Raw genomic sequence first — 24,560 nt, 5'->3', positions numbered from 1 at the left:
TGCTTGATGATTGCCTAACATTGATGGCAATACGTTGGCCATGCAATGTTGGCGCTGTTCGGCAACCGTGTTTGGGATGCTGACTGTTTGTGACGAGTGCTGGCGAGGTTTGGTTGAGGTCAAACTTTTCGCTAGTATTTCGCAGGCATTTCCTTTGTCTCGTGGTCAACCGAGCGTAGTACAGCTTTGCTGAGTCTGAACACAGCACTAATGGTCTTATTTGCATAACTCCAATAGCCAAAAAAGAACGTGTCAAATAATGCTGTCATTTTATAATAAGAAAATGTTCCTGGATTTTATAAATGACCTATCAAATTTTTTCGTTGAAAAATGGATTTGAATCATACGAAAAACGCAAACTCTATAGCCTACTTGTAGGCTTTGATAGTTTTTCCGGCACAAAAACCCCGAAAACACGAGGTTCGCAGTTTTTCAGGCACGAAAACCCCGAAAAAACGAAGTTCACATACATATGGCCGCACATGAATAATTGCCCGTATAACCACGGGCTATAGGATAATCTGACTCCGAAAATATTAAGTCTAATGTCTTATGCTAGTGTTGAAAAAAGCACGTATTTCTACGTTGACTGCATGTATTCGTCTTGGTTTCGCTCCTCCAGCCAGCTCTGTCCCTACCCGCTTTTGACCTTTCAAACGACGTGCTTTGTAACCGCCGCCGCCTGATAAATGAGTAACAAGATACAAATATCAAATGTTTTATTTTTTCAAATATCTTGTTCACATCCTGAATGATATATTTCATGTTGTCTTGATTATCTTCACAAATGGATTTTTTTGACATGCAGTCGTAAAATTTGTATGATTCTAAGGTGCATAACGCTATTTTCTAAATATTTTTTTTCTTACAATAATAGATTCAAGATTGATTAAAACAAATTTATCAATAGCATTCTTTTTATATATTGTATTTAACTTTTTATTTGAAACGGAATAGCTAAAATAATAAATCTAGTATCCAGTATCCTGCTCCTATAGCACGTTACTACTCCAGCGGGCCGACGGAACAGAATCTGCGCTATTTAACAGGCCATCCGCTTTAAATTATCAATCACATCCTCGAAGAAACTTCCAATAGACACACTGCTTTTACAATTTTAAAATATTTTCCCCATTTCCGTTAAAAATAACCGTAATTTTATCGGAAGTTAACCTGTGCGATTGCTATTTTAAATGATGGTAACTTGTAATTATTCGTTGATTGATCGGAAGTAACCGGTGCGATTGCCATTTTAAATGATGGTAACTTATAGTTATTCGGGGATCTCCCCCCTCAACCCTCCCCCACAACGGCCCTAGGTCCACTTTCGGTTTCCAATGGACGTACTATTTGTAGACAAAACTATAAAACATAAGCTAGATCACTCTGGTATCTCATAAATCCACAAGTCAGACTTTTTTTGTAACCAAATCCGATGTTCCGTTGAGATACTGCAAAGGTATAAAAATCCCTTTCTGTTCTTTCGGGTGTGGTTTTTTATCAGAACACCCTCCCCCCTCCCCCCAGAAAAATCAGTTCAACTTTTTCAGAAAAATCCTGGGTACGGGCCTGTCCTATACAACTATTCATTGATTGATCGAAAGTAAATAGGTGCGATTGGTTTACCTATGATCTGATAATAAAACTATTTATTGCTTCATCCAAGACCCCGTATCCCACAAGCCTCCGGGGCATGCGTTTCCCCGCCATTTTGCCTGTCTTCATCGCGCGCGCAAAAGGCTCCGTTTTGGACCGTCCACAGGGCCCCCGAAAGGGTATCTGTGTGGACACGTGTTTTCAGTGCATCAGCGGGGATGGACTAAGAAATCAGGTGGTTTTAAGGGGGCAAACTCGCACACGCCTCCGGCTTTTAGTTGCAAAATAACAACAAATAAGAAAAAAAAATAATCAGCGCTTACAAATGCGCAGAACGTTTCTTTGTCAGAAAGGGCTTATTCCATTAAAAGATTTAATTTTCTCCGTCGCTCTCTGGCGTGAAAGGCGCAGCCATTTCTGTTGTATGTTGGCTTGAATTAACAAAAAGTCACGCGACTTTGTAGCGCGCCTAAACGGCCAACGACAGCGGTAACCAAATACTAGAGGACTGTAAAAGCGAAATTTCCCGTTCAGTACAACTTGTGGCCATTTTTCCACCAAAACACAATCTTTTTTTTAAAAATCTAAAACACTTGAAAATAAAATACAAAAATGCATACCAGAGATCAGTTTCAAATCGAAAAATGAATCTAATGATTTAATAAAAATATTTTTGTTTTTCTAGTAATTTAATTTCCAACAGAGACTTGCCATCCTGAGTGTTGGAACCCCATCGCGAAAAACAACTTCGTGCAGTCGTCTTTTTCCTGAAGCTGCCAATCAAACGTCACTTGCTTGTCATCCACGCTGATGGACACTCGTAGTTTACCAGGTGACAGCTTACTGGCTTCCAGCGCGACCACACTTCCTCTTTTAAAGGGCGGAAGCCTCGTTTTCATGCAAGACCCGTTAACATAAACAAGACCTTTGGAGTTAATACTTGTACATCCGGAACATTGTAGACTTTGCTTGGGGTTACTGAAGTCGAAATGTGACGTGGTCAGTCCCAGTCCGTCGCCGTTGCTAGGGTCACCCGTCTCTGCAATGGTGAACTTGAGTGACGTATCTATGCGATAGCTCATCGTGCGAGAGCGGAGTAGCTTAGAGCTGTCGGGGAAAACCTTGCAAGTAAAAGACAGCAATAAAAAAATAATAAGCTTGCTCATAGCTAAGACGAAGAGAGCAATCAAACAATCGGTACATCGGTAGCCTGCGAGCCGGCTCTCTTGCGTGTTTTCGGGGAAATTATGATCGATTTCGGGTTTTTTAGATTCCTGTAGATTTCTTGATACCCACATTTATCCCGAAACCAGGAATTTTCGAATTAACCCACAGGAGAGCCGATCGGTTGGTCGAACGTGGACGAAGACGGCAGAAAACAGTGCAATTCCAATCAGAATTCAATAGAAGCACGTGAAAGTGTATTGTGTCTGATAAATTTCAGTCGTTTTTCACCAAAACACGACGTTTCAGCAAACTTCGACGTGACTTTCACGATCAATTGAGGACGCGGATGTCTGCCCTGTACATGTTTGCTACAGTAGAATAATTTTTTCAGCGTTCATACCTTGGTAGCCGTTCGTCTGTCGTTACTCAGTTGGTAAACTATTAGTTTGTTTGCGTTCACGCAGTCCTCCGTCGACCACTCTAAGATTTAAAGGCAAGTTTTAGCAAAGACTATAGGATAGCATATGGGGGTAAAGAATTATAAAGTTAGAATCCAGGGTCTTGTGTGCCATACAGTTCAGTCTTTAAATTTCTTCGGGCTGCACAACTCCTTTTAGTGCCAAAAAGTGTTTTTTTTTTTTTTTATTGAAGGATCGTAATGTACTAACTGTTTTAGATATGATATCTATGATGTCTATGGCTTTACTCAAAGTTAAAAATAGCCATAGTGACCTAACCATTCCTTGCTTCTCCCTTAATTGTCCCTCACAACTACCGATAGAACGCTGTTGCCCTTCCAACTCCAACAATTCTTATATCCCTAACGACCTACCGTGTGGCTCCGGGGTAGCTATCCCCTTCCTTAAATACTCAAGGAGCTCCATTTCCTCTCCTACATGACCACACCCAACTATTATTATACCCTTAATGACCTACCGTGTGGCTCCGGGGTAGTTATCCCCTTCCTTAAATACTCAAGGAGCTCCATTTCCTCTCCTACATGACCACACCCAACTATTCTTATACCCTTAATGACCTACCGTGTGGCTCCGGGGTAGTTATCCCCTTCCTTAAATACTCCAGGAGCTCCATTTCTTCTCCTACATGACCACACCCAACTATTCTTATACCCTTAATGACCTACCGTGTGGCTCCAGGGTAGTTATCCCCTTACTTAAAATACTCCAGGAGCTCCATTTCCTCTCCTTCATGACCACACCCAACTATTCTTATACCTCTAATGACCTACCGTGTGGCTCCAGGGTAGTTATCCCCTTCCTTAAAATACTCCAGGAGCTCCATTTCCTCTCCTACATGACCACACCCAACTATTCTTATACCCTTAATGACCTACCGTGTGGCTCCAGGGTAGTTATCCCCTTCCTTGGAATACTCCAGGAGCTCCACTTTCCATCCTTGCCAAACCTGCCACAGACCCTGAAGGTATATGACACATGGGGTTCAAGGTCTGTCACAATGTGGGACATCTCCTCGCCGCTATACACCGTACTGAACACAGCAGCTGCTTCATTGTTTCCCCTGTCCAGGGTGCGGCAGTATTGTAACATGTACTCTTGGATGCCGCTGTAGTCTGTAAATGATTCGTTGTCTGAAAATGTCTAAGAACATTATAAATGTTAAAGAGAGCACAGAAACAGCAATACTATAAGTATGACTTAGTTTCAATTGATTCAAAACATCCACTTTAAAGATAATGAGCAAGGTAAAGAATTGTTTTAGTGCACTAAATAATGCATGGTTTAGCCTTCCTACATGCTCTGAACTTTCAATCTTGAATTCATGCTTTTTAAGTATGACTAGAATAACTAGGTGGTCTGCATAAGCGTGGTTGAATAAGAGAGATAACACCAACACAATGTTGAAATGGTTTATTTTATGTGTGTAGTTTCACTGGTGTTTCAAGGATTGACACTGTGGAAACGTCAGCTTTCACAGTAAGAATAAACCAAACCATTCCACCATTTGGTTGATTCATTTCTCAATCAAATTTATTCATTTTTCGCAAGCTACATCACTTGGTGTGTACTACAACAAGATTGGCAAGGTTGGTCCTTGCTATCTAACCTCATCATCCCATTGCACAAGCATTCCACCAGGCTGTTCTGTCATGTCAACGATCTGTAGAGATCCCGTCATGGACACCTCGCCTATCAGCTTAACGATGTCAATCAATGGCTGTGTCGTGTCACCAAATGAGACTGACAGTGTATGGGACAAGCAAGGAATGTCAGGGTACCTGAAGAATGAAGTGAGAAGGTCATTGCCTCCCATTTGTTGCATGGGAGCAGCATAACGCTTGATGGAAGGCAGTGTGCTATGCAGACAGACCACACTTTAAAAAAAAACAAGGCACCTTCAAAGCTTATTCATAGGGACCATGTTGACGGATTGCACATAAAAAACAAGGCACCTCAAAGCTCTTTCAAAGGGACCATGTTGACGGACTGAATTTAAAAAACAAGGCACCTCAAAGCTCATCCAGAGGGTGAGCATGTTGACGCACTGCACATAAAAAACAAGGGACCATGTTGAAGGACTGAACTTAAAAAACTAAGACATCAAAACAGAAATGTGCCATAACACATTCAACATATAGTAACACCCCTAACCCACTAGGGGTACCTGGTAGACATGGCATCCCTAACCCACTAGGGGTACCTGGTAGACATGGCATCCCTAACCCACTAGGGGTACCTGGTAGACATGACATAACACCCCTAGCCCACTAGGGGTACCTGGTAGACATGACACCCCTAACCCACTAGGGGTACCTGGTAGACATGACACCCCTAACCCACTAGGGGTACCTGGTAGACATGACACCCCTAACCCACTAGGTTTATCTGGCAGACATGACATCCCTAACCCACTGGGGGTACCTGTAGACATGACATAACACCCCTAGCCCGCTAGGGGTACCTGGTAGACATGACACCCCTAACACACCAGGGGTACCTGGTAGACATGACATAACACCCCTAGCCCACTAGGGGTACCTGGTAGACATGACATAACACCCCTAGCCCACTAGGGGTACCTGGTAGACATGACACACCCTAACCCACTAGGGGTACCTGGTAGACATGACACACCCTAACCCACTAGGGGTACCTGGTAGACATGACACCCCTAACCCACTAGGGGTACCTGGTAGACATGACACGACACCCCTAGCCCCCTTGGGGTACCTGGTAGACATGGCACCCTAACCCACTAGGGGTACCTGGTAGACATGGCATCCCTAACCCCCTAGGGGTACCTGGTAGACATGGCACCCTAACCCACTAGGGATACCTGGTAGACATGACATAACACCCCTAGCCCACTAGGGGTACCTAGTAGACATGACAAATGACACCTCTAGCCCACTAGGGGTACCTGGTAGACATGACACCCCTAACCCACTAGGGGTACCTGGTAGACATGACACCCCTAACCCACTAGGTTTATCTGGCAGACATGACATCCCTAACCCACTGGGGGTACCTGTAGACATGACACCCCTAACACACCAGGGGTACCTGCTAGACATGACATAACACCCCTAGCCCACTAGGGGTACCTAGTAGACATGACAAATGACACCCAAAACCCATATGAGAAACATGGTAAACATGACACCCCCAACCCACTAGCTCACAAAGCTCCAGGAAAAGAGCCAAGCATAAGAGAGGAAGAGCTAGCCATATGACCAGCCAGCCTTATTGTGTCCTAAATTTTAAGAAAATACAGATTATGGCTAAGAGGAGACCAGTAACAGCTCAATCCAGAGCAAACCCTGCTCTAATTGCTCTTTTGTCCCATTTAGGCGTTTTTGTCAGCTCAAACAGGCAAGAATCTATGCCTGCTTACATATAGCATACTATAAGTTGCAAAAATAAGCAATAAATACATGTTTTCAACTCAAACTTGCTGTAAAGAGTGTCAGTGGACATGAGTACTGTCCAATCAGGGGTGGATCCAAGCATTCCAAAAAGGGTGTGCATAGGGGTTAAAGTAAAAAGTGGGCCAGATTCAGTGTTCTTTCATTGACTTCCTGTATTTCTTGTTATTTTCAAGCCAAATATCTGAAAATAGGGGAGCTGAGGCAAATTCGGTCTAGCCCCTGCCAATAGTTCAAAATGACTGATTGAATCTGCTAGCCAATATACAGTAGGTGCTTACTAAGGGATACCAATATCTTAACAGATATCAAAAGTAGATTTGCTATTTTTGCTAATGATAAGTGAGTAAAAATTACAGGTGGCATGCTTTTACCTTGTTGGATGAACGACAAGTTCAGATTTGACTTTTTCTGCTTCAGCCAGTAGAACAGAGTCTTCTTTCTCTAAGCAGGTATTCCCTGTTGGAATATTTTGGGTTGAATTTCAATGAATTTCTTGGTTGTTGTTGATAAAAAAGATAAATAAGTTATGTGACAAAGAAAGGTTTTTAAAACAGAACAAAGCAGGGAGACAATGATCTATAAACACTATACAATTTGCTTAATTAGCATGCTCATAGAAAATATAATGCTTCGCAAAATTTAAAAAGAATTTGAACAAAACAGCACCCAAGTCTGACCACACTTTTTTTTTTGGTGATGGATATTTCTTAAAGATAGCAATCCTTTTAACTTAGGGCACATTTTCTTTCTCATGATTCCAGAATGAGAAATATCAAGAATAGAAAAAGGGTGCATTTGTTTATCCTATGTTCCCAATATGGAATGGAATGAAGGCCATTCCACCCATTTTGCTACCTTAACTTGTGATATTGGAATGAGAATGATAAGAATAGAAAATGTGTGCATTCCTTTATCTGGCAATTTCATTTCGGAATGGAATGAAGGCCATTTCTCCCATTCTGCTAATGTTACCTGTGGCAAAAGCACTTTGCCATACCCCCCATAAAACAAATATTGTTAATACCCATGATGCAACAGTAGTTGAGGGGAATAAACATGTGTGGCTGCCATGTTTGTTTGAAGTGGTTTATTTTCAATATTCCTTGGGTCTTTAGGGATCAGAACTCGATTTGAAGGTAACACTTACTGTAAAAGAATGACTCAAATGCCATTCTGAACATTCTCTACCAACCATTCCTATTCCAGAATTATAGGGAAAAAACACACCCTTAGACTCCAATTGACAAGCATCCCCTATACCCAAACCAAGGTATACCCGTCCTTCAGAAAACTTCAAGGCTGATCTATCCCCTTCTTATCCTTAAGTCTGCAAGGGTTTTTTTTTACAAAGGGACAGGGACACAGGGTTCCTGTCTAGCCTGCAACCAGTACTCTGAGGTTTGGCAGGACCTACCAAATACCCCACAACAGACAAATTCTGTACTTTTTGGACATTTTTTTATCCAATGTATATCCCTAGCTGCGGGAATATAGCTTGTACACTGCCAAATGAATAATCCTTATTATGTTAACATTACCTTCAGCAGCTAGTCGCAACACATTCTCGAGATCACTGTTTATCTTCTCCTCTAAGTTACCCAGAGGCTCTAAGTCTTTGCGTTCAATATCACCAATAGCGTGGAGGATTTCCTTCTGACGTGAATCCAAACACTGCAGAACTTCATCCTGGATAGCAGCAAATTTCAAAGCAACCTCTTCACGAGCTTTATCAAGGCTGCACCTGACCCCATCTTTTGTAGACTTGATATCAGATAGTCTAGACCTGAAAGGGTATACAATGAAAATTAATTTTCGTCAACTCATTAACTCTACTACATAGACATGACATCATCTGAACTATGATCATTAGTAACTCAAAGATTCTTAAAACTTACAGTGGCTGTGTCAAGTTTTATCACTTGAACAAAGCTCATATCTTAGAACACTGTAGCGAATAATAGGGACCTTAAGCACGCAAAAACGTATAATGCTTCGGAAATTGGGTTTGTACGAGCACCTTCCTCAACGTTCCAACTACGTTGTCAACATATTCCAGTTAAGTTTTGAGCTATTAATAATACATTACACACAGCCCAAAACATTTTATTACAGTGGGTGCCAAACCTGAAAAAATATGTCCTTTGAGTAACTTCAATGATGGCTGGAAGCATGGGTCCTACTGTGTAAAGGGCAGTTTCGGACTTTTGATCTAGCTGGGTATCTTTTTGAGTTTGTGCCATTGTTCCAATTTGTTTAAGGTTATTTCTACTTTGTTTCTGGTCTTCTTGGATAAGTGCGCTTAACCTAAGGTCCTGTCACTTTTGGCACTACACTAATCCTGAATCAAAGGGACAACTGGGACACAGTTTTAAAACCCTCTGGCAGTAAACAAACTCATTGACAGTGCTTGAACAGTGATAACAAACACACACTAGGACACATTATTTGGAGCCTAGTTCTGTCAGGCCCGTAGCTAGGATTTTGAGCGGGGTGGTTTGTTTTTCCATTTGAGCAGACCAAATTTCCAGTGTACCCCTCTCCTCGCCTTATTACCAGACAATCAATACTTCAAATAAGTTCAATCCTATATTAAAAAAAACTATTAATAAAGGCTGCTTTATAACATATTGCGATAATAATAATAATAAAGATAATTATTTCAAAAAAGATTTCTAGAGTTATTTTAAAGGTATATTGATATGCACGGTATATCCAGCCAAACGTCATATTTTTTTTGTTAACTCTGAGCAGACCTTCAAGCCAGGTTGGGGGGTTCGTCCAAAACCCCCAAAACCCCCTGGCTACGGGACTGTGGAACACCCAAAAGTTATCTTAACAAAAAAAAAAACAACTCTGTAATCCACTGCTAAATTCAGCACTCTTTAAACAGCTGAATCAAACTTTTACATACATTAAAACTTTTGTAATAAAAAAATGCTGAGTAATCAAACAAAATCAGCAAAGTAACTGACCTGAGGTATATATCATATTCTTCCAATTTCTTCAAAGATTCCTTTATGCTTAGCCTGACATTTGTCACCTCCTCATCACCCATGATGGCATATTCTATAAAGAAACATTTATTACAATTATCATCTTTGATTACCGTTATCATCCCCTGATAAAGGGGAGGTGAACATGACGGAAAAACCTGGAAAATGCACAATTCCAGATAGAGAGAGAAGACACAATTTCTTACAATTGCTATAGGTTTCTTGTATTACGGACTGATTTTCAAAACACAAATAACGTGAGGCCGAAGTGCACATAACCAAATTTGGCTTTTTAAGACAATTTTTCCTTGATCATCATTGCCCTGTGTATCAGTTCAGGGACGAAAAGCTCAAATTTCAATGACACTTTACAAAAAGTTGCATCAATTTAAAAAAAGTCGCACTTGATATTTTGTTTGCTATAAGTTACTAAGCACTCAGAGTTACTTAGCACTCAGTGAAATGGGCTTATTGGAAGCGTCACGTCATGTTTTTCCGTCATGTAGGGGAGGTGGGGTTATATGTAATCTCAAGTTAAGACTTGCTGGAAGCCAAGTCAAGCCTGCTCTATAACTGAAGCTGAAAGGCTGGACCACACACTGCCTCATGACTAGTCAAATTAAAATAAATCCTGATCATTTTGTGGAGACCTGTTCCCACCTTTTAAGTACAGGCCATTAATACTAATAAAGACTAAAAAAATAATTGAATTGCCAGGTAACCTTGGTCGTATTGAGTCAAGCAGCAGAAAAAAACTGATTTTGGCTAGAAAACGATAATGTGCGGGGGGGGGGGGGGGGGGGCAGGACTATACAATATACATGTCTAGGACCCTGGGGATATAAGTTTAGTTTGGATGACAAGTAGAAGGCAATCTCACTTGGACGTAAGCGCAAGTGCAACCCACACTTTTTTCGATTCTCCCTGGAAAGCAAGTGCAAGAGGAAGCACAAGCAAAGGCAACTGTTTGATTTTCTTGCGCTTGTGTTTGAACGATTCTCACTTGTGTTGCGCTTCCATTTTTGTGTCCTATTTGGAACCTAGCCTCCTATGCAGGCAACTTTATTTGCAAGACAACACAAGAAAACAGTGAGCACGAGGACCGAACCCGAAAGAGTGCACGGGAACAGGAAGGGACAAGCGGGTAAGGAGGACTGGGGAGGAGGAAAAGAGAAAGAGAGATCTCTCGTCACCTCTCTCCTTTTCCCCTACCCCCTCCCCAAATTCCCCAAATTTGTCTCGCCACAGGAACCCCACTAGCGAAAAAGCGGTTTATACGCCTGCAGAGTAGGCTAGTGGGAGTCCCAGGGAAAACACCCCCCTGGACGGATGATGATAACTGTATAATACATGCAGTTACCAGAGAATATGGTGTCTCTTACTTTTACAAAACGCGGTTCCGTAGATAAAGAAAACTCACAAGTAATATTCAACAGTATCTATTAATTTAGAATGCGATATTTGTTAAAATATTGGACTATCGCCCGGTACAATGGAAAAAATAATCGACAAAAGATACGGCTCTCCGAATTTCATAGATAGCGACGATTGATCGACCAAAGATCATCCCATAACAATATTCGATTGCTATGTTTCATGTATTGATCGCCAAATCTAGCCTGATTAAATGCAAGGTATTAGTAGCGCACTGTTGATTACACGAAGTGAAAATGGTGAAATTTGACAACATAATAATTTTTTTATCAAACGTTAGATTAATTAAAGAACGAAACCGTAAACTATCCTACTGTATTAAACAACTTAATAAACAGTAACTGCAGTTTACCAGTAACCCCCGGGAAGTCTTCAAATGCAAGCCGCAGCCAAAATACACCTCTCAACTCGAAATCTTCAGTCCTCTTCGTTTTCGGCAACACCGTGGGCTCGTTATGATCCAGCGGTATGTCTTTCATCATGAGCCCGAAGCTATAAGCGGTGGATCTAAACAAGATGGCGGCCATGAATAGACCGAGATGCGACGGGTTCTCAGAATGAATGGCTTATAAACTAAGGCTCAATGTGGTTTGCCCCTCAAGAGATAAGAAGTTCCTTGTAAGTAGCTAGTTAACATCACAAAACCCAGAGATCTGGCTACTTCACTGGCCTGTTTTATCGTTAAGCAAATTGGTAGCTATAAAATTACTAACCTACAGTTGTTGGCTAAACTATAAAATTTAAGGCCACATCCAAAATTATTTCCATTGTATTTATTTGCATTCCCATTGTATTTTTTGCGCCGTTCTATAGAAATCAAGGTGAAAAGTTCAATTGGTCTTTGTATTCTATAGTTGCTCCCTTCGTCCGATTTAATGTTGTGTTACTTATATGAATTGAGGTACTCAAAAACAACATTGAGCATAGCTGTTAACCCAACTTGGACAGAAATCTTGTGAAATTAGGTGAAATACAGTAAATATGTGAAAAAAAAAACAAAGAGAGCCAATGCAGGTGAATACAGTGAATGTATGAACATTCTCACAAAAATTAGGCTTGTGATGAAGTCCAAAATCTTGTGACACCCGCCTAATGCGGGTGGGTTGACAACTATGATTGAGAGGGGTGGGGGTGGGGGTATCTAGGGGGAGAGGGGTGGCCAAATAGAGTTAACATACTAATGTTGACAGAAACAAAGTCATCCATTCAAGAACATTTTCGACAAAAATTTTCAACATTTTTGGGCATGATTGAAGGTGAAAATTGGATTTTTATTTTAAAATCTAGCAATTTTGATATTTACGAGTCTCCAGTATCCCAAACTGATACATTACACCAAAAACTGGTAGTCGACTCTGCCAAATTTTGGTCTTTAATAAGACTTCTTCAGGGCAGGTATTTATTCTGCTGGTTCACGAACACAACAGTTTGGGCTTTTTGTATTTATCCAATTTGATACATAATATATTTTTATCCAACATTTTGTTGAACAAAAACTATCCTTTTTCATGTTCTCCAGGTAATTGCTGATGAAGACTGGACTCTAGAAGATGTGAAATCCTGCACAGAAGTTATCTTCAGCAAGCTGTACCCAGAAGAGCCATCACTGACAGTCTCCAAGCTGCAAAATGAGTTCCACTTTGACCTACCCCTGGACTACTGTGCAGGAGATGCGTTGGTCGACTCTGGGCTAGTGTTTGCCATAGAGGATGAAGTGCCTGTTACACCAAGGTACACAAATTTTCTCTATAAAGCTTGAAGTCAAATCCATGAATTAAAAAAAAAAACAGAAACAAAGTTATTGAGTCTTTTTAGGATTGGTAGGTGCGCACTAGGATTTGCCAAGGGTTGTGCAAAGACATATATTAACATATTCAAACAGTCTAAAATGTCCATTTTTTTAAATAGGAAATTACACAGTTGTTGGTTGGGTGTTGGAGGGGAAGGGGGGGGGGAGGGAACCCAATAAAAACAGACAGGGATGATCGTCGGTGTGGTTGAAAAAAATTTTGACCCTAGGAAATAGCAGAATCGCACAATGATGTTAAACACCCCCTTACGAAAAGTGGCCGAATTTATGCCCAAATAGATAGCAAAATCGGAAAAAAAACTCCAACACCCCCTAATTCGCAAATTTTATACCCTTAAAGATGTGATAATCACCCACGCCTTCTTTTTCTGGCCCCCTCGGGCCTATTCCTATGCACATGTTTGAATTTTTCTGACAGGATTCTGTAAAGTCAGTAGCGTTTTGCATTTGTTTCCGAAACACTTTGTGCTAACTCGCACAGCATAGTCATTCTTCTGGAAAACTCAGAATTGTTCTTTTGACTTTAAGTCCCATGTACTGCCAAATGAACCTAACACCATTGATCTTGTATTATTGACCCTGTTTCAGGAATATTGCTGTATCCACTGCAACTCAGAAGCCTGAAAATCTCCTAAATAAGCCAAAAAGGCTTAAAAAGAAACACAAACCTCGCAGGAAGAAATTTTTGGCAAAAAAAAAGGGGAAATCAAGATGCATGTCCAGTGATAAAGTCACCTCCACAACAGGTCCCACTGCCTCACAAGCGCAACCTGATGTCCATCAAGGTATATTTTCCTACACCCTCCCCCCAAATGAAATTATGCTGTTAAGCTACATAATTGTTAGTGTTTGTCCTACTGAACGCAAAAATTTTGTAAAACATGACGATTATACAAATTCTATCTAAAAAAATCACGTGCAGTAACTGTAGCCATTTGAATTGTGTGAAACCTTACTTTTAACATCTTTTTATATGTCCTATAGATTGTAATTTATTACCTCAAGTTGTTCAGAGAATTTCCAGTGAAGACATTGAAGTTGACATAGAGGTAAGAAAAATGATGAATTGATGCACAATTCTGTACAGTGGGGCATCACACACCCCTATTACCCCCTGTAATACCATGCCCCATTTCAAAGGAGCAGGGAATTAGTTTCAAGAGGGAAAGGGATTTGGCAATAGGCCATTCCAGCTATAAGCATGAGTGCGCACTCACCATGGAAACCTACCTCAACTACCCTCATGCAGCATGCGCTTCGTTTGATGTAAGCTTTAAAATGTGTGCGATGCATTCTGGTAGTTGAGGTAGGTTTCTATGGTTATGCACGCGCAACTTATAGCTGGAATGGCCTATTATCTATCTGATCCTTATTCATCCTTATTAATGTCATAGACCATAGAGGAGGAACCTGCCCATGATGTAGACGTTATCAATTGATGTATGCAGTCATCAAATATCAAAAGTATAGATCAGTGGAAGTGGCCTACAAGGTCTGTCATGAAACTGAGCTGACCACTGACATGATGACAAAGCTAGCTTGGTTTACTATAAGATAGGTGCATCACATCAGGTTAAAATGATTTCACATCCCTTACCCGTTTTTGATAGATTAACAGAAAGTGATTCTTCTCTTATAATATTACTTATTACATAGCTTCAAACTAAAACAATTGTAAATTTGGTGTTGTTTTTATTGGTATGACAATTTTTAAAAAAAGTACTCGGGAGTTTGGTCTTGTTTTTTCCCCTATTTTTTTTTTTCAATTATTTGAAAAATGATTTAGATTTCTTCCAACAACTCCCAACAATTCATTTTAGCTCAACAGAGGATTTCACTAAAATTAACAAAAAAAAATGTGTTTTTTTTTTTTGCGTGCCGTTTAACGAACCAGCGAACCGTCAGCACGAGCAGGGGGGGGGGCTACTTTTCTGATCGGATGTTTCTTTTAATATGAACGTTTTTTTAACCAACGGGTACATATGCAACCAACAACAAATTTGTTGAACAGTTTAAAATACCGTCCATAAAAACCTAGGTTATCCCCTGCATTCTTATAAATAGCGCATAAGAATTTGAAAACACACCCACCCCTCCCCCCTGAACAACATACCACCCCTCCCCTAAAACCACTACCCACCCCTTCACCCCAACTTTCGTCCCCCACTTATGGGACCACTCCATCGTCCCTGTACTATTTCTTTTGCGCAAAAAAAAAAAAAAAAATGTAACCAAATCACACAAGCAAAGGTCGAAGACTAAACTATGAAGAAATCGACCCTTTTAAAAATGTGTCATACGAACACGGTTTCGTTGCATGCGTGCCGCGTGAGCTCCGCGTGTTTGTGGCTTGCGTGCAATTCACTGTATGTCAGGAATGCGGACTTCAAACGTTACTTTTTTAGGTAAACATGGTATCCCACAGCGCAATGCGTGCTCGATGTGTATTGTCATGATAGCTCATTTACATACGCTACCCGCCCAAGTGCCGTACTCCTAACCGCTGTATCTCGATGGTAAACAAACACTTCAGAAATCGACAAACGCTCCAGTTATCGGTGATCAAACGTTCGAATTGGTTTACTGGATTGACGCAAGCTCGCAGGATAACCTATATGAGCCGCTTATATTCGTGAGTCGCGCATTCTATCGCATTTACTCAAGGACTAGCGCCTCGGGTTTAGGGTGTTGACAATCGGCACATGGTCTTTTCATGCTAAACTTCCAATAACAAACAATCAGAATAGCGGAGTTCCATTCGCGTTTATTACTTAACGGTGTAGGTCCGATTTCAAGATGGAATTACCGTGGGTGGAAGCTGTTTTTGTGCTTTTTCTTTTAACCAGGAGGGCAGCCGTCGTTTCTTTGGACCCAGGACTTCTGGAAGACCAAACATTGACAGACACTCACTACTGTCCTTACTTCAAAAACCGTGGCCCATCGCGACAAGATAATTTGCGGAATTGTACGTGGTATACAGAGAATTCTTGTTGTCATGACTCTGAAATCGAGTTTGCGTTCGCACAGCTTACACCGATTCCGAAAGCTGGCGAATCATGTGTAAAACAGCTCAATTATCTCTACTGCTATATCTGCGCGCCGAACCAAAACACGTTCTTTCGTCGCTCCACTCTTACTGTCTGCGAGGAATTCTGCAATCGTATTTATAGTGCTTGCAAAAAGGCGTACTTGAAGGGTATGATGATAGGCGATATGTACTCAAATGGGAGGGAGTTCTGCGAAGGTAGAAGATTTGAGGTTTCCGATAAGAATTCAAAACAGGGTTGTTTTGATTTCGACCCCGACGCAAGGAAGTCAACGAGTGGAAGTTCTAGAACAGCTGATCGTCGGCCTCTTCTCTTTGTACTATTACTTATGATATGCCGGATTGCGAGCTAAAAGTGGTTGAGATCTCGAAGTTGAGCCGAGATTCTTTGTCAGTGCCGTTGTTAAAAGAAAAAAAAAAAACTAAGAGGCTGACATAGTTTCCTTCAAGGTCTCATAATCCAGTCATTTATGCTATTATTGATATCTAATATTTTCTAATGTACTTCGAAAACTGTCCCAAATCTGATTGTTATTCTCAATTTTTTCGTTTGTTAAAAAAAAGGATAAACAAAAAGTTATTTCCTAAATCGAGCTTTAGGAAATGTCGATATAAAAATTAAGTATTATTATTTTTATTAATGTGAATATCTTGTAAATCTGTAAATATTGCAATAGCATCGCATACAACGATGTAACCACAGATATAAAATATTATAATAGTCAAGTGTGAAGTGTAAATACAGTGTCACGCAACTCCTAGTGGAAAAACCTCTTTTTTAATTCAAAGTTGGTCACCTTGAAAGTGCAGTTACCCTAACTGCAGATAGGTGACCCTATGTACAGTATTTAGGGTGACACAACAATTGACTATTTCCAGTCTCTCACTCTGAAATCAGAATATAATGTAAATAAACTTTTAAACACTTATTACCATTTTTGTTCACAAAACTTGGTTTTAGGGGTAGGGGGTATTGGCTAAGCAGCTCTGGACAGTTACTAGGGAGAAAGGTGTCGGTGGATACCTATAAGCCCAAAGTCAGGTATACACAGTAGGAGTGCAGCCAAGAGTGCAAGCCTGGGCCTGTCCAGGGAAAGATTTCTGACATAACATACCTTGCTAGGACAAATGCCCAAGTTTTCATAGAAAACCTTTAATACCCCCTTAAATTCCAAGGCTCTATAAGAAAATTCATGAATGCAAATGTATTTTCCTAGTAATTTACTTGTGTGCATGAAGTATGTACAGACTTAACAATGTATCAAATATGAACACAAAGATGCTGAGAGTGCATAAACATTTCTTTTTTTTTTCTATGTGATGACACACCAAGTTCAGTAGCTCTTCTTTACCTTGCAAACCTGAGACCCTGCTAACACAAGCCTTTTCCCTTGCGTTTCTCATACTTGCCTTTTCAAAAATTCAAATAATACAAAAACTGCAAAACTGACACTTAAGTGCTAAAAAAGAGTAAGAATACCTCTGCAATCATTTTAATTTTTTGTTTGCAAACCAGCAGCGTAGCCAGGATTTTTAAGGGGGCCCAAAAGGGACTTTCAAGGCATTTTCTTCTGAGTTTTGATGTTTTGACCAAAATGGTGCATTTAAGGCAATGTTAACTCACTTTAAGGTGACTTTCGAAATTTCAACTGTTTTAGCTTATGTTCCAAGGCTTAACACACTTGAGTGTATTTTAGATGTCTCATACATTTACTGTGGCTGCTTAACTCACAACTTGAATTGCATTGAACTGTAGAAGGTTGATGTCAGTAAAAAATGTGATTTGCAAACCTAGTTGATCATATTAGTCGAATGTTGATAACAGCTCCAGCATTATACTCCTAACTTTAACCCTAAATGTTCTGACCTAAAATTAATAGATGATCCAAGGACTGATTTGTTGTGAGAGCACTGAAAGACCACAAAAAGTTTACACATGAATCAATCTGATCAGCTGATGACCAAATACTTTGCAAGCATTCACAAGTTAAAAAGGATTGATAACATTTTACTTGACAATTCATGTGAAAGCACAATTATAAAATTTTTAGAGCTTATAATATACATCTACAACATTTTCTAAAATGACAAAGCATTATATCCAGCAAGTTGAATTCATAGTCTTCAAGCAGACATGGGACCATTTGTATCAGTAATAAGTTTGATACTACACATCTAGACAGTGTGGACCACATCAGGTTTGCTAAACAAGCTGATCACCACATCTACCTACTGGCCCCATTTTCAGATTGCCTGCTGCAATGCATTTACTGTGTTCACGTAGTGTTTTTTGAATGATTGCCTTAACATGCTGCTTCAAGTCCTTTAGGTTTACGAAGATCTTGGAACAATTGCTACATTTTGCCAGTCTCTTTCCTGAGTGAGATTTAAGGTGGGTGTATAGACTTGAAATTTGGGAAAATGAATTTCCACATTGACTGCACTCAAACAGTTTCTGAGCAGAGTGGAGATAAAGGTGCTCATTCATAGAACTATTCTGAGTAAACTGCTTCCCACAAAAATCACATTTGTAGGGTCTCTCACCATTGTGAATTCTTGTGTGTTTCCTAAGGTCACCTTTGGTAAAAAAAGAAAAGCCACATTTACTGCACCTATGTGTTTTTTGTCCAAAATGATATTTTAAGTGCTGTCTGAGGTAAGCAGGGTCAGCAAAACTCTTGCCGCAATGATCACATTTACTTTGAGTTCCATCCTCTGGATCCTTGTGGGTCGCAAGATGCGCCTTAAGTGAGGAAATTTGAGTAAATCTTCTCCCACAGCGATCACAATTGTATGGCTTTTCACCACTATGGATTCGTAAGTGCTTGGTAAGGTCTCCTCTTGTGTAAAATTCCTTGAAACATTGTTTGCATTTATGTGGCTTCTTTTCTGCATGATATTTCATGTGTTGCCGCAGGCCAGAAGCAGAACCAAAACTCCTCTTACACAATTCACATTTAAAATCAGCTGGTTTCTTAAAATAATGAGTTGAAAGATGTGCCTTCAATGTAGTCATTCGAGTAACTCTCTTTTCACAGATATCACATTTAAATAGCTTCTCACCACTATGGGTTCGTAAGTGCTTGGTAAGGTCTCCTTTTTTGTAGAATTCCATGTCACATTGATTGCATTTGTGTGGCTTTATTTCTGTATGATATTTCATGTGTTGTCTCAGGCCAGCAGAATAACCAAAACTCTTCTCACACAATTCACATTTAAAATTATCTGGTTTCTTATCATGGGTACAAAGATGTGTCTTCAATGAAGTGCTTTGAGTAAACCACCTTTCACACATATCACATTTAATAAATGGCTTTTCACCACTATGGATTCGTAAGTGCCTGGTAAGGTCTCCTCTTGTGTAGAATTCCATGTCACATTGATTGCATTTATGAGACTTTTTTTCAACATGAAATGTCATGTGTTGCTTCAGACCAATAGCAGAACCAAAACTCTTATTACACAATTCGCATATAAATATGCCCATCCCATTTGAAACCTCCCCAGCAACTTTGCTTAGATCAAGAAGCTCTTGGTCTTTCACAGCCTGAACTACCCCTTCATCTTCACCTTGGTGGTCAAAACCTGATTCTGGTATAACATCACAAGAGCTTTGCTCTTGCTCTACACTCTTCTCTTGTTTAACTTTCACAAAAAGATTGCTTGCCTCATTGCCTATCCATTGGCCCTGTGAGGAATAAAATTTTCCAGTTAAACTTCTAACAAACCATAACAAGAAAAATTTGTCAGTCATATAATTTCCATGTCTAACCCACCATCTCTAAAGGTACAGTACTGACAGAAAGTAATGCTCAAAAGAAATTGGCCGAAGTTCGCTGAATTACCTCAAGCACATCCGAAAACACCAAAACTTCGGCAAATTTCGGCACGGCCGAAATTCTTTTATTTTACACGCTCACGATCTTTGGCGATTTTCGCCTGAGCGATGATTCTAAGGCAAACGCATTCTAGCCGAATTTCTCCGTATTTCACCTTCCCAAAATTTCGGACGGGCTAATATGTACAGCAGAAAATCCAGAGAATGTACAGATACTAAATGTTTGTTGGCAGAGCGACACAGGGTTTTATCATTATCAGCACCGAGGGATACCGTATATTGAACAAAGGGAAATCAAAACACGTAGTCACTTGCGAATACCGTTGTTCTTGTATATTTGCGGGAATATTTCTTTATGAAGAAACTAACAGGACCGAACAGTCGATGAAACTTCTTTTTCCAATTCTCAGTTCGAGTTCGATTTTAGAATCACTGACCCGAAAGCCTACAACGGACTACGAGAGATGTACGGTCCTGCAAAGCGTGGGTCAACCCAACTCACTGCTACTGACGGATGCACAATACTTCAGGAGAAATCGGAGATCCTAAACAGATTTGCCGATCATTTTGACCAACTCCTGAATGTATCAGGGCTTGTGGATGAGGGAGCACTCAACAGTCTCCAAACAAGACCAGAGGTAGTGTGCCTTTCTGAGCCGCCAGACATAAAGGAGGTTGTGGATGCAATCGATGCTACACAAGAGGGGAAATCACCTGGTAAATGTGGTATACCTGCGGAAATCTGGAAGCATGGTGGTACAGAGATTGTGTCCAAGCTGCATAAACTTGTCCTCAAAGTCTGGTCAGCGGAGAACACACCTCATGACTGGAGAGATGCCAGTATTATCCCTATTTTCAAGAAAGGTAGTCGGAGAGACTGTGGAAATTACAGAGGTATATCCTTGCTTTCCATCGCTGGTAAGATCCTCTCTCGTGTTCTGCTGAACAGGATTAACAGACACATAGCACCAGTCATACTGCCCGAGTCCCAGTGTGGTTTCAGGAGTGGCAGGGGCACAATGGACATGATTTTCTGTCTGCGACAGACCCAGGAGAAGTGTATAGAGCAAAACATGCCGCTATATGCAGTGTTCATTGACTTCTCAAAAGCCTTTGACACTGTATCGAGAGAGGCACTCTGGCAGGTCCTGGTCAAATTTGGCTGTCCACCCAAGTTTGTCAATGTTATACGATCCCTCCATAGCGGTATGAAAGCTTCTGTATCCCAAGGCGGAAACGACTCGAAGCAATTCGATGTCTCCAATGGAGTAAAGCAAGGGTGCGTCCTGGCGCCAACGCTCTTTTCTCTATACCTGTCGGCCATGTTGGAGATAGCCTTCAAGGACTGTGTTGATGGGGTGTCAATCCAAACAAGGCATAACGCCGACCTATTCAATGTTGCTCACTTCAAAGCGAAAAGGAAAACATGCCAGGTCATAGTACGAGAAATGCTGTATGCGGACGACAGCGCATTGGTGGCACATGATGTGGAAAGTATGCAGAGATTAGTAGACAGATTCTCCTCAGCTGCAGAACAATTCAGCCTGAAAATCAACATCAAAAAGACAGAGTGCTTATTTCAACCAGTGAAGCGTCAGACATTGACTCAATTCCCTGGCGAAATCCATGTAAGAAATGAGACCCTGGTCCAGACCAAAGACTTTGTGTACTTGGGAAGTACCATCTCTGACAATGCACGAATAGATAATGAGATCACCTTCAGAAAGGGGAAGGCCAGCGCAGCATATGCTAAGCTGAGAGAGCGGCTGTGGGACAACCATCACGTATCGCTCAAGGTTAAAGGCAAGGTCTATCGAGCAGTTGTCTTATCTGCCCTAGTATACGGTGCAGAAACATGGACTGTATATCGCAGCCAGGTGAAAAATTTACATGCATATATGATGCGACATCTGAGAGAAATAATGAAAATTACTTGGATGGATAAAGTCACAAACAAAGAGATATACAAGAGGACCGGATTACGGTCAATGGCTGACACACTCATTGAGAAAAATCTCAGATGGACTGGGCATGTTCACCGCATGGACACTGACAGATTGCCTAGGCAGCTGCTCTACTCTCAGCTCACGACAGGGACCAGGAATCAGGGTCGGCCTAGACTCAGGTTCAAAGATGTGGTAAAGAGGAACCTGAAGTGGAGGGATATAAGCTCAAACTCTTGGCAAACCACTGCTCGGGATCGTCCAGCATGGAGAGTTAAGATCAAAGGACCAACACAATAGAACAGTCATCGTCGCCTCGACGGACTGCCAATGAATGAATGATGACCCGAAAGCCACGCGAATCCGTCACGTCCGTAGAATAAACATGGAGATCAGTTGATTCGTAAAAAAGCTTCAAGACACTAGCAAGAAATGCGTTTCAAGCAAAACAAAAATTATTTCAAATCAAATAAAGATCCTTGTAAAAAACTGTATTTGTTTACAGAAATGTTATGTGTTTCTAAAAGAAAGAGTGTGATTCGAATGTCGCGACAGCGTGATGCAACATGGTCATAACAATTGTTCCCTGGGTCTTCCCGGGAGTTCCAAAAATATCAAGTCGCGTTTTGCAAATATGATCGAGCTGTATGATAGCTTTTAGACTAGGGGAAACCAAAATACTTTAAATTAACATTACATGATTGTTATAATAAAGTTTTAGAACAGCGAGATGAATGTAAAGATCTTGAGATGCGTGACATTTCCATTGTCTGGGCTACGCAACAGCGACAGGCTTTCCACGGTCACATTAAACATGTAAACATAAAACTCTGAACAATTTTTATACGAATGTAATCTATTTTCCATGCTTAACATCTTTCTTACGTCGCATGTGTTGTTTGATGATCGCGTGTGTGTGGAGCTTCGATAATAAAGCTAACATTAACGATACGAAGAAGTAAATTTCTCACGCTTAAAAGTTTTTAGACTTTTCGGCCTGTGTTAAATTTACGTTAAATTTAAGTTAAGTTAAATTTACGTTAAATTTACTTGCCTTGAAGCGCAAATCATCCGAAATTTCGGATTGAAAGCAAAAGGACTTAATTCGGTGAACTTCGGCCAATTTCTTTTGCATTACTTTCCGTCAGTACTGTATCCTTAAAATGAAGCTGCCATTGAATAAGCATTCAACTTAAATTACCATACACAAAAACTTATTGTGCTTGAAAAGAAAAGGGTCAACGATGCAAATTTGGGTAAAGGTACAGTAATATGAGCAGCAAAATTGTATAACTTTTGTGGCAGCCTTGCTGCAAAAATAGTTTGTAAGTAAAATTGCATGTTTTACTATGGGCGAAACAACTTTTGTCGCAGCAATTTTTGTTGCAAGTTGAAAATTTTTGCTTGCAGAAAGTAGATCGTTATACTTTTTGCAACAAAACTCTGGGATGCTTCCCGTATTTCTTCAACAACCAAACTTGTCTCGCAGCAAAGTGACGTCAGGCATACGCAAGCAGTTGCATTAGCGTTTATGATTGGTTGAATGAAAGTCACACATCAGTGTCACGGAGAAAAAAGATGGTGGATCAACAGCAAGAACCAGTCTATCCTTTTCTGGGCAAAAGTTGGTTTGCCGAGTAAAACGTGCAACATCAGAAGCTTAAGGTATATTGCCATCTACCTATTTTGTTAGTTGTGTGTAAAATATCGAAATTCAACGAGCAATAAACAGATTTTGATGCTCAGTAGGGCCTGGTCAAAATCAATTTCGAAAACTCAAATTAAAGAAGCGAAACGAACATAGAATGTGTAAAATCGTTTAATTCATGCAGTTGCCATTCCATCTCCTTACACTACCCTGCCATGATACAGTAAGGGACCACGTGATAAGCTTGAGTTAAAAGCTAAACTAAGAGATTTCATGCTTTTAGCAAAAATCGCAATATTCATATGATAAACTTTCCTTCTAGTATTGCGGACCTATAGCCAGAACTAAAAGTGTACCATTTTACTCATCGCAATAGATTCGAAAAGAAGACTTTTTCACAAATACAGACCTTTACAAGAGCCTCTCCTACCAAACACGCCTCCGCCATCTTTGAAAAAATAAATCACGATTTGAATACGGGTCTCCGCTGACCAAAGAGTGTAGGGCCGACGCAGGGAGCCCAACATTCAAAGAAAAAAGGATAAATAAAACATGAGGCTTCCTTTAAATAAGCGCCCTCCACCCACGACCTCGAATTTTGGAATAAGCGCCCCCCGCCCACCTAAAAAGGATACAACAAAAGTACCATGTGTAAATCTTCATTTTATTAAGCTTGCGTTTACATCCTCACACAACAACACGGGCCTATTATCACTCCAACTTCTCATACCAGGGGCTCATAAGCCCCTGCTCATACCTATTATGTGAGTATTAATATAATCCAGGCATGTACACTAAACAAAAGATGTGCAGGGTGCATCTGCAGCCCCCTTTGTGGACAAAAAGTGGATCATTTCTTATTGGAATCTTCAAATACTATGCTTTTTTCATATGAGGCAACGCATCATCCACTTTTGGTTCACAATAAACGTGCTATGTGTAGACAAAACTATAAAGCATAAGCTAGATCACTCTGGTATGTCATTAATCCATAAGTCAGGCTTTATTTGTAGCCAAAATCGTCAATAAACTCCCCGTGGAGATACTGCAAAGGCATAATAAATCCCTTTTTGTTTAGATTCTTATTAAACCCCCCTCCCCCACCTCCCCCAGAAAAATTAGGTCCACTTTTTCGGAATTCGCACCCCTCCAAAAAATCCTAGGTACGGGCCCGTGCA

General features: G+C 40.5%; 3 protein-coding genes across 5 annotated transcripts; 1 reads left to right on the top strand and 2 right to left on the bottom strand.

Moving 5' to 3' along the window:
- Positions 1-704: 704 nt before the first annotated feature.
- Positions 705-11,624, bottom strand: LOC5508462 (cytokine receptor-like factor 3). Its single transcript, XM_001628972.3, has 8 exons — positions 11,450-11,624; positions 9,643-9,736; positions 8,209-8,453; positions 7,042-7,126; positions 4,849-5,020; positions 4,118-4,382; positions 3,164-3,243; positions 705-2,717 (listed from the first exon to the last, which is right to left on the bottom strand). The coding sequence occupies exons 1-8, from the start codon at positions 11,622-11,624 to the stop codon at positions 2,286-2,288; spliced, it is 1,548 nt and encodes a 515-aa protein (XP_001629022.2). The 3' UTR covers positions 705-2,285.
- Positions 11,583-16,357, top strand: LOC5508449. Its single transcript, XM_032377200.2, has 5 exons — positions 11,583-11,715; positions 12,617-12,828; positions 13,496-13,692; positions 13,892-13,956; positions 14,302-16,357. The coding sequence occupies exons 1-5, from the start codon at positions 11,659-11,661 to the stop codon at positions 14,344-14,346; spliced, it is 576 nt and encodes a 191-aa protein (XP_032233091.2). The 5' UTR covers positions 11,583-11,658; the 3' UTR covers positions 14,347-16,357.
- Positions 16,358-17,236: 879 nt separating this feature from the next.
- On the bottom strand, positions 17,237-23,843 carry LOC5508461 (gastrula zinc finger protein XlCGF57.1). Of its 3 annotated transcripts, none has more exons than XM_001628971.3 (2): positions 23,792-23,843; positions 17,237-19,641 (listed from the first exon to the last, which is right to left on the bottom strand). In XM_001628971.3, the coding sequence occupies exons 1-2, from the start codon at positions 23,828-23,830 to the stop codon at positions 18,157-18,159; spliced, it is 1,524 nt and encodes a 507-aa protein (XP_001629021.3). In that variant the 5' UTR covers positions 23,831-23,843; the 3' UTR covers positions 17,237-18,156. The 3 variants fall into 3 exon arrangements, with proteins under 3 accessions (XP_001629021.3, XP_048576316.1, XP_048576315.1); XM_048720359.1 differs by lacking the exon at positions 23,792-23,843 and adding an exon at positions 20,113-20,227; XM_048720358.1 differs by lacking the exon at positions 23,792-23,843 and adding an exon at positions 19,799-20,049.
- Between the last annotated feature and the right edge of the window lie 717 nt (positions 23,844-24,560).

This window comes from Nematostella vectensis, chromosome 12 (assembly GCF_932526225.1).
Source record: "Nematostella vectensis chromosome 12, jaNemVect1.1, whole genome shotgun sequence".
Taxonomy (NCBI): domain Eukaryota; kingdom Metazoa; phylum Cnidaria; class Anthozoa; order Actiniaria; family Edwardsiidae; genus Nematostella; species Nematostella vectensis.
The sequence above is the reverse complement of the archived record's forward strand: the minus strand, read 5'-3'. Positions and strand labels throughout refer to the sequence as shown.

What these genes read in the sequence shown, in the direction of transcription:
- LOC5508462 (XM_001628972.3), bottom strand. Translation starts at nt 11,624, where the DNA reads ATGGCCGCCATCTTGTTTAGATCCACCGCTTATAGCTTCGGGCTCATG. An exon ending in AGACTTCCCGGGGGTTACTG is followed by an intron (nt 9,737 to 11,449) that starts GTAAACTGCAGT and finishes GTTTCTTTATAG; the next exon opens with AATATGCCATCATGGGTGAT. An exon ending in TTGTGCAATGGGATGATGAG is followed by an intron (nt 4,383 to 4,848) that starts GTTAGATAGCAA and finishes TAATGTTCTTAG; the next exon opens with ACATTTTCAGACAACGAATC.
- LOC5508449 (XM_032377200.2), top strand. Translation starts at nt 11,659, where the DNA reads ATGGCTTATAAACTAAGGCTCAATGTGGTTTGCCCCTCAAGAGATAAG. An exon ending in GAAGTGCCTGTTACACCAAG is followed by an intron (nt 12,829 to 13,495) that starts GTACACAAATTT and finishes ACCCTGTTTCAG; the next exon opens with GAATATTGCTGTATCCACTG. An exon ending in ACATTGAAGTTGACATAGAG is followed by an intron (nt 13,957 to 14,301) that starts GTAAGAAAAATG and finishes TTAATGTCATAG; the next exon opens with ACCATAGAGGAGGAACCTGC.
- LOC5508461 (XM_001628971.3), bottom strand. Translation starts at nt 23,830, where the DNA reads ATGGCGGAGGCGTGTTTGGTAGGAGAGGCTCTTGTAAAG. An exon ending in TAGGAGAGGCTCTTGTAAAG is followed by an intron (nt 19,642 to 23,791) that starts GTCTGTATTTGT and finishes TATTCCTCACAG; the next exon opens with GGCCAATGGATAGGCAATGA.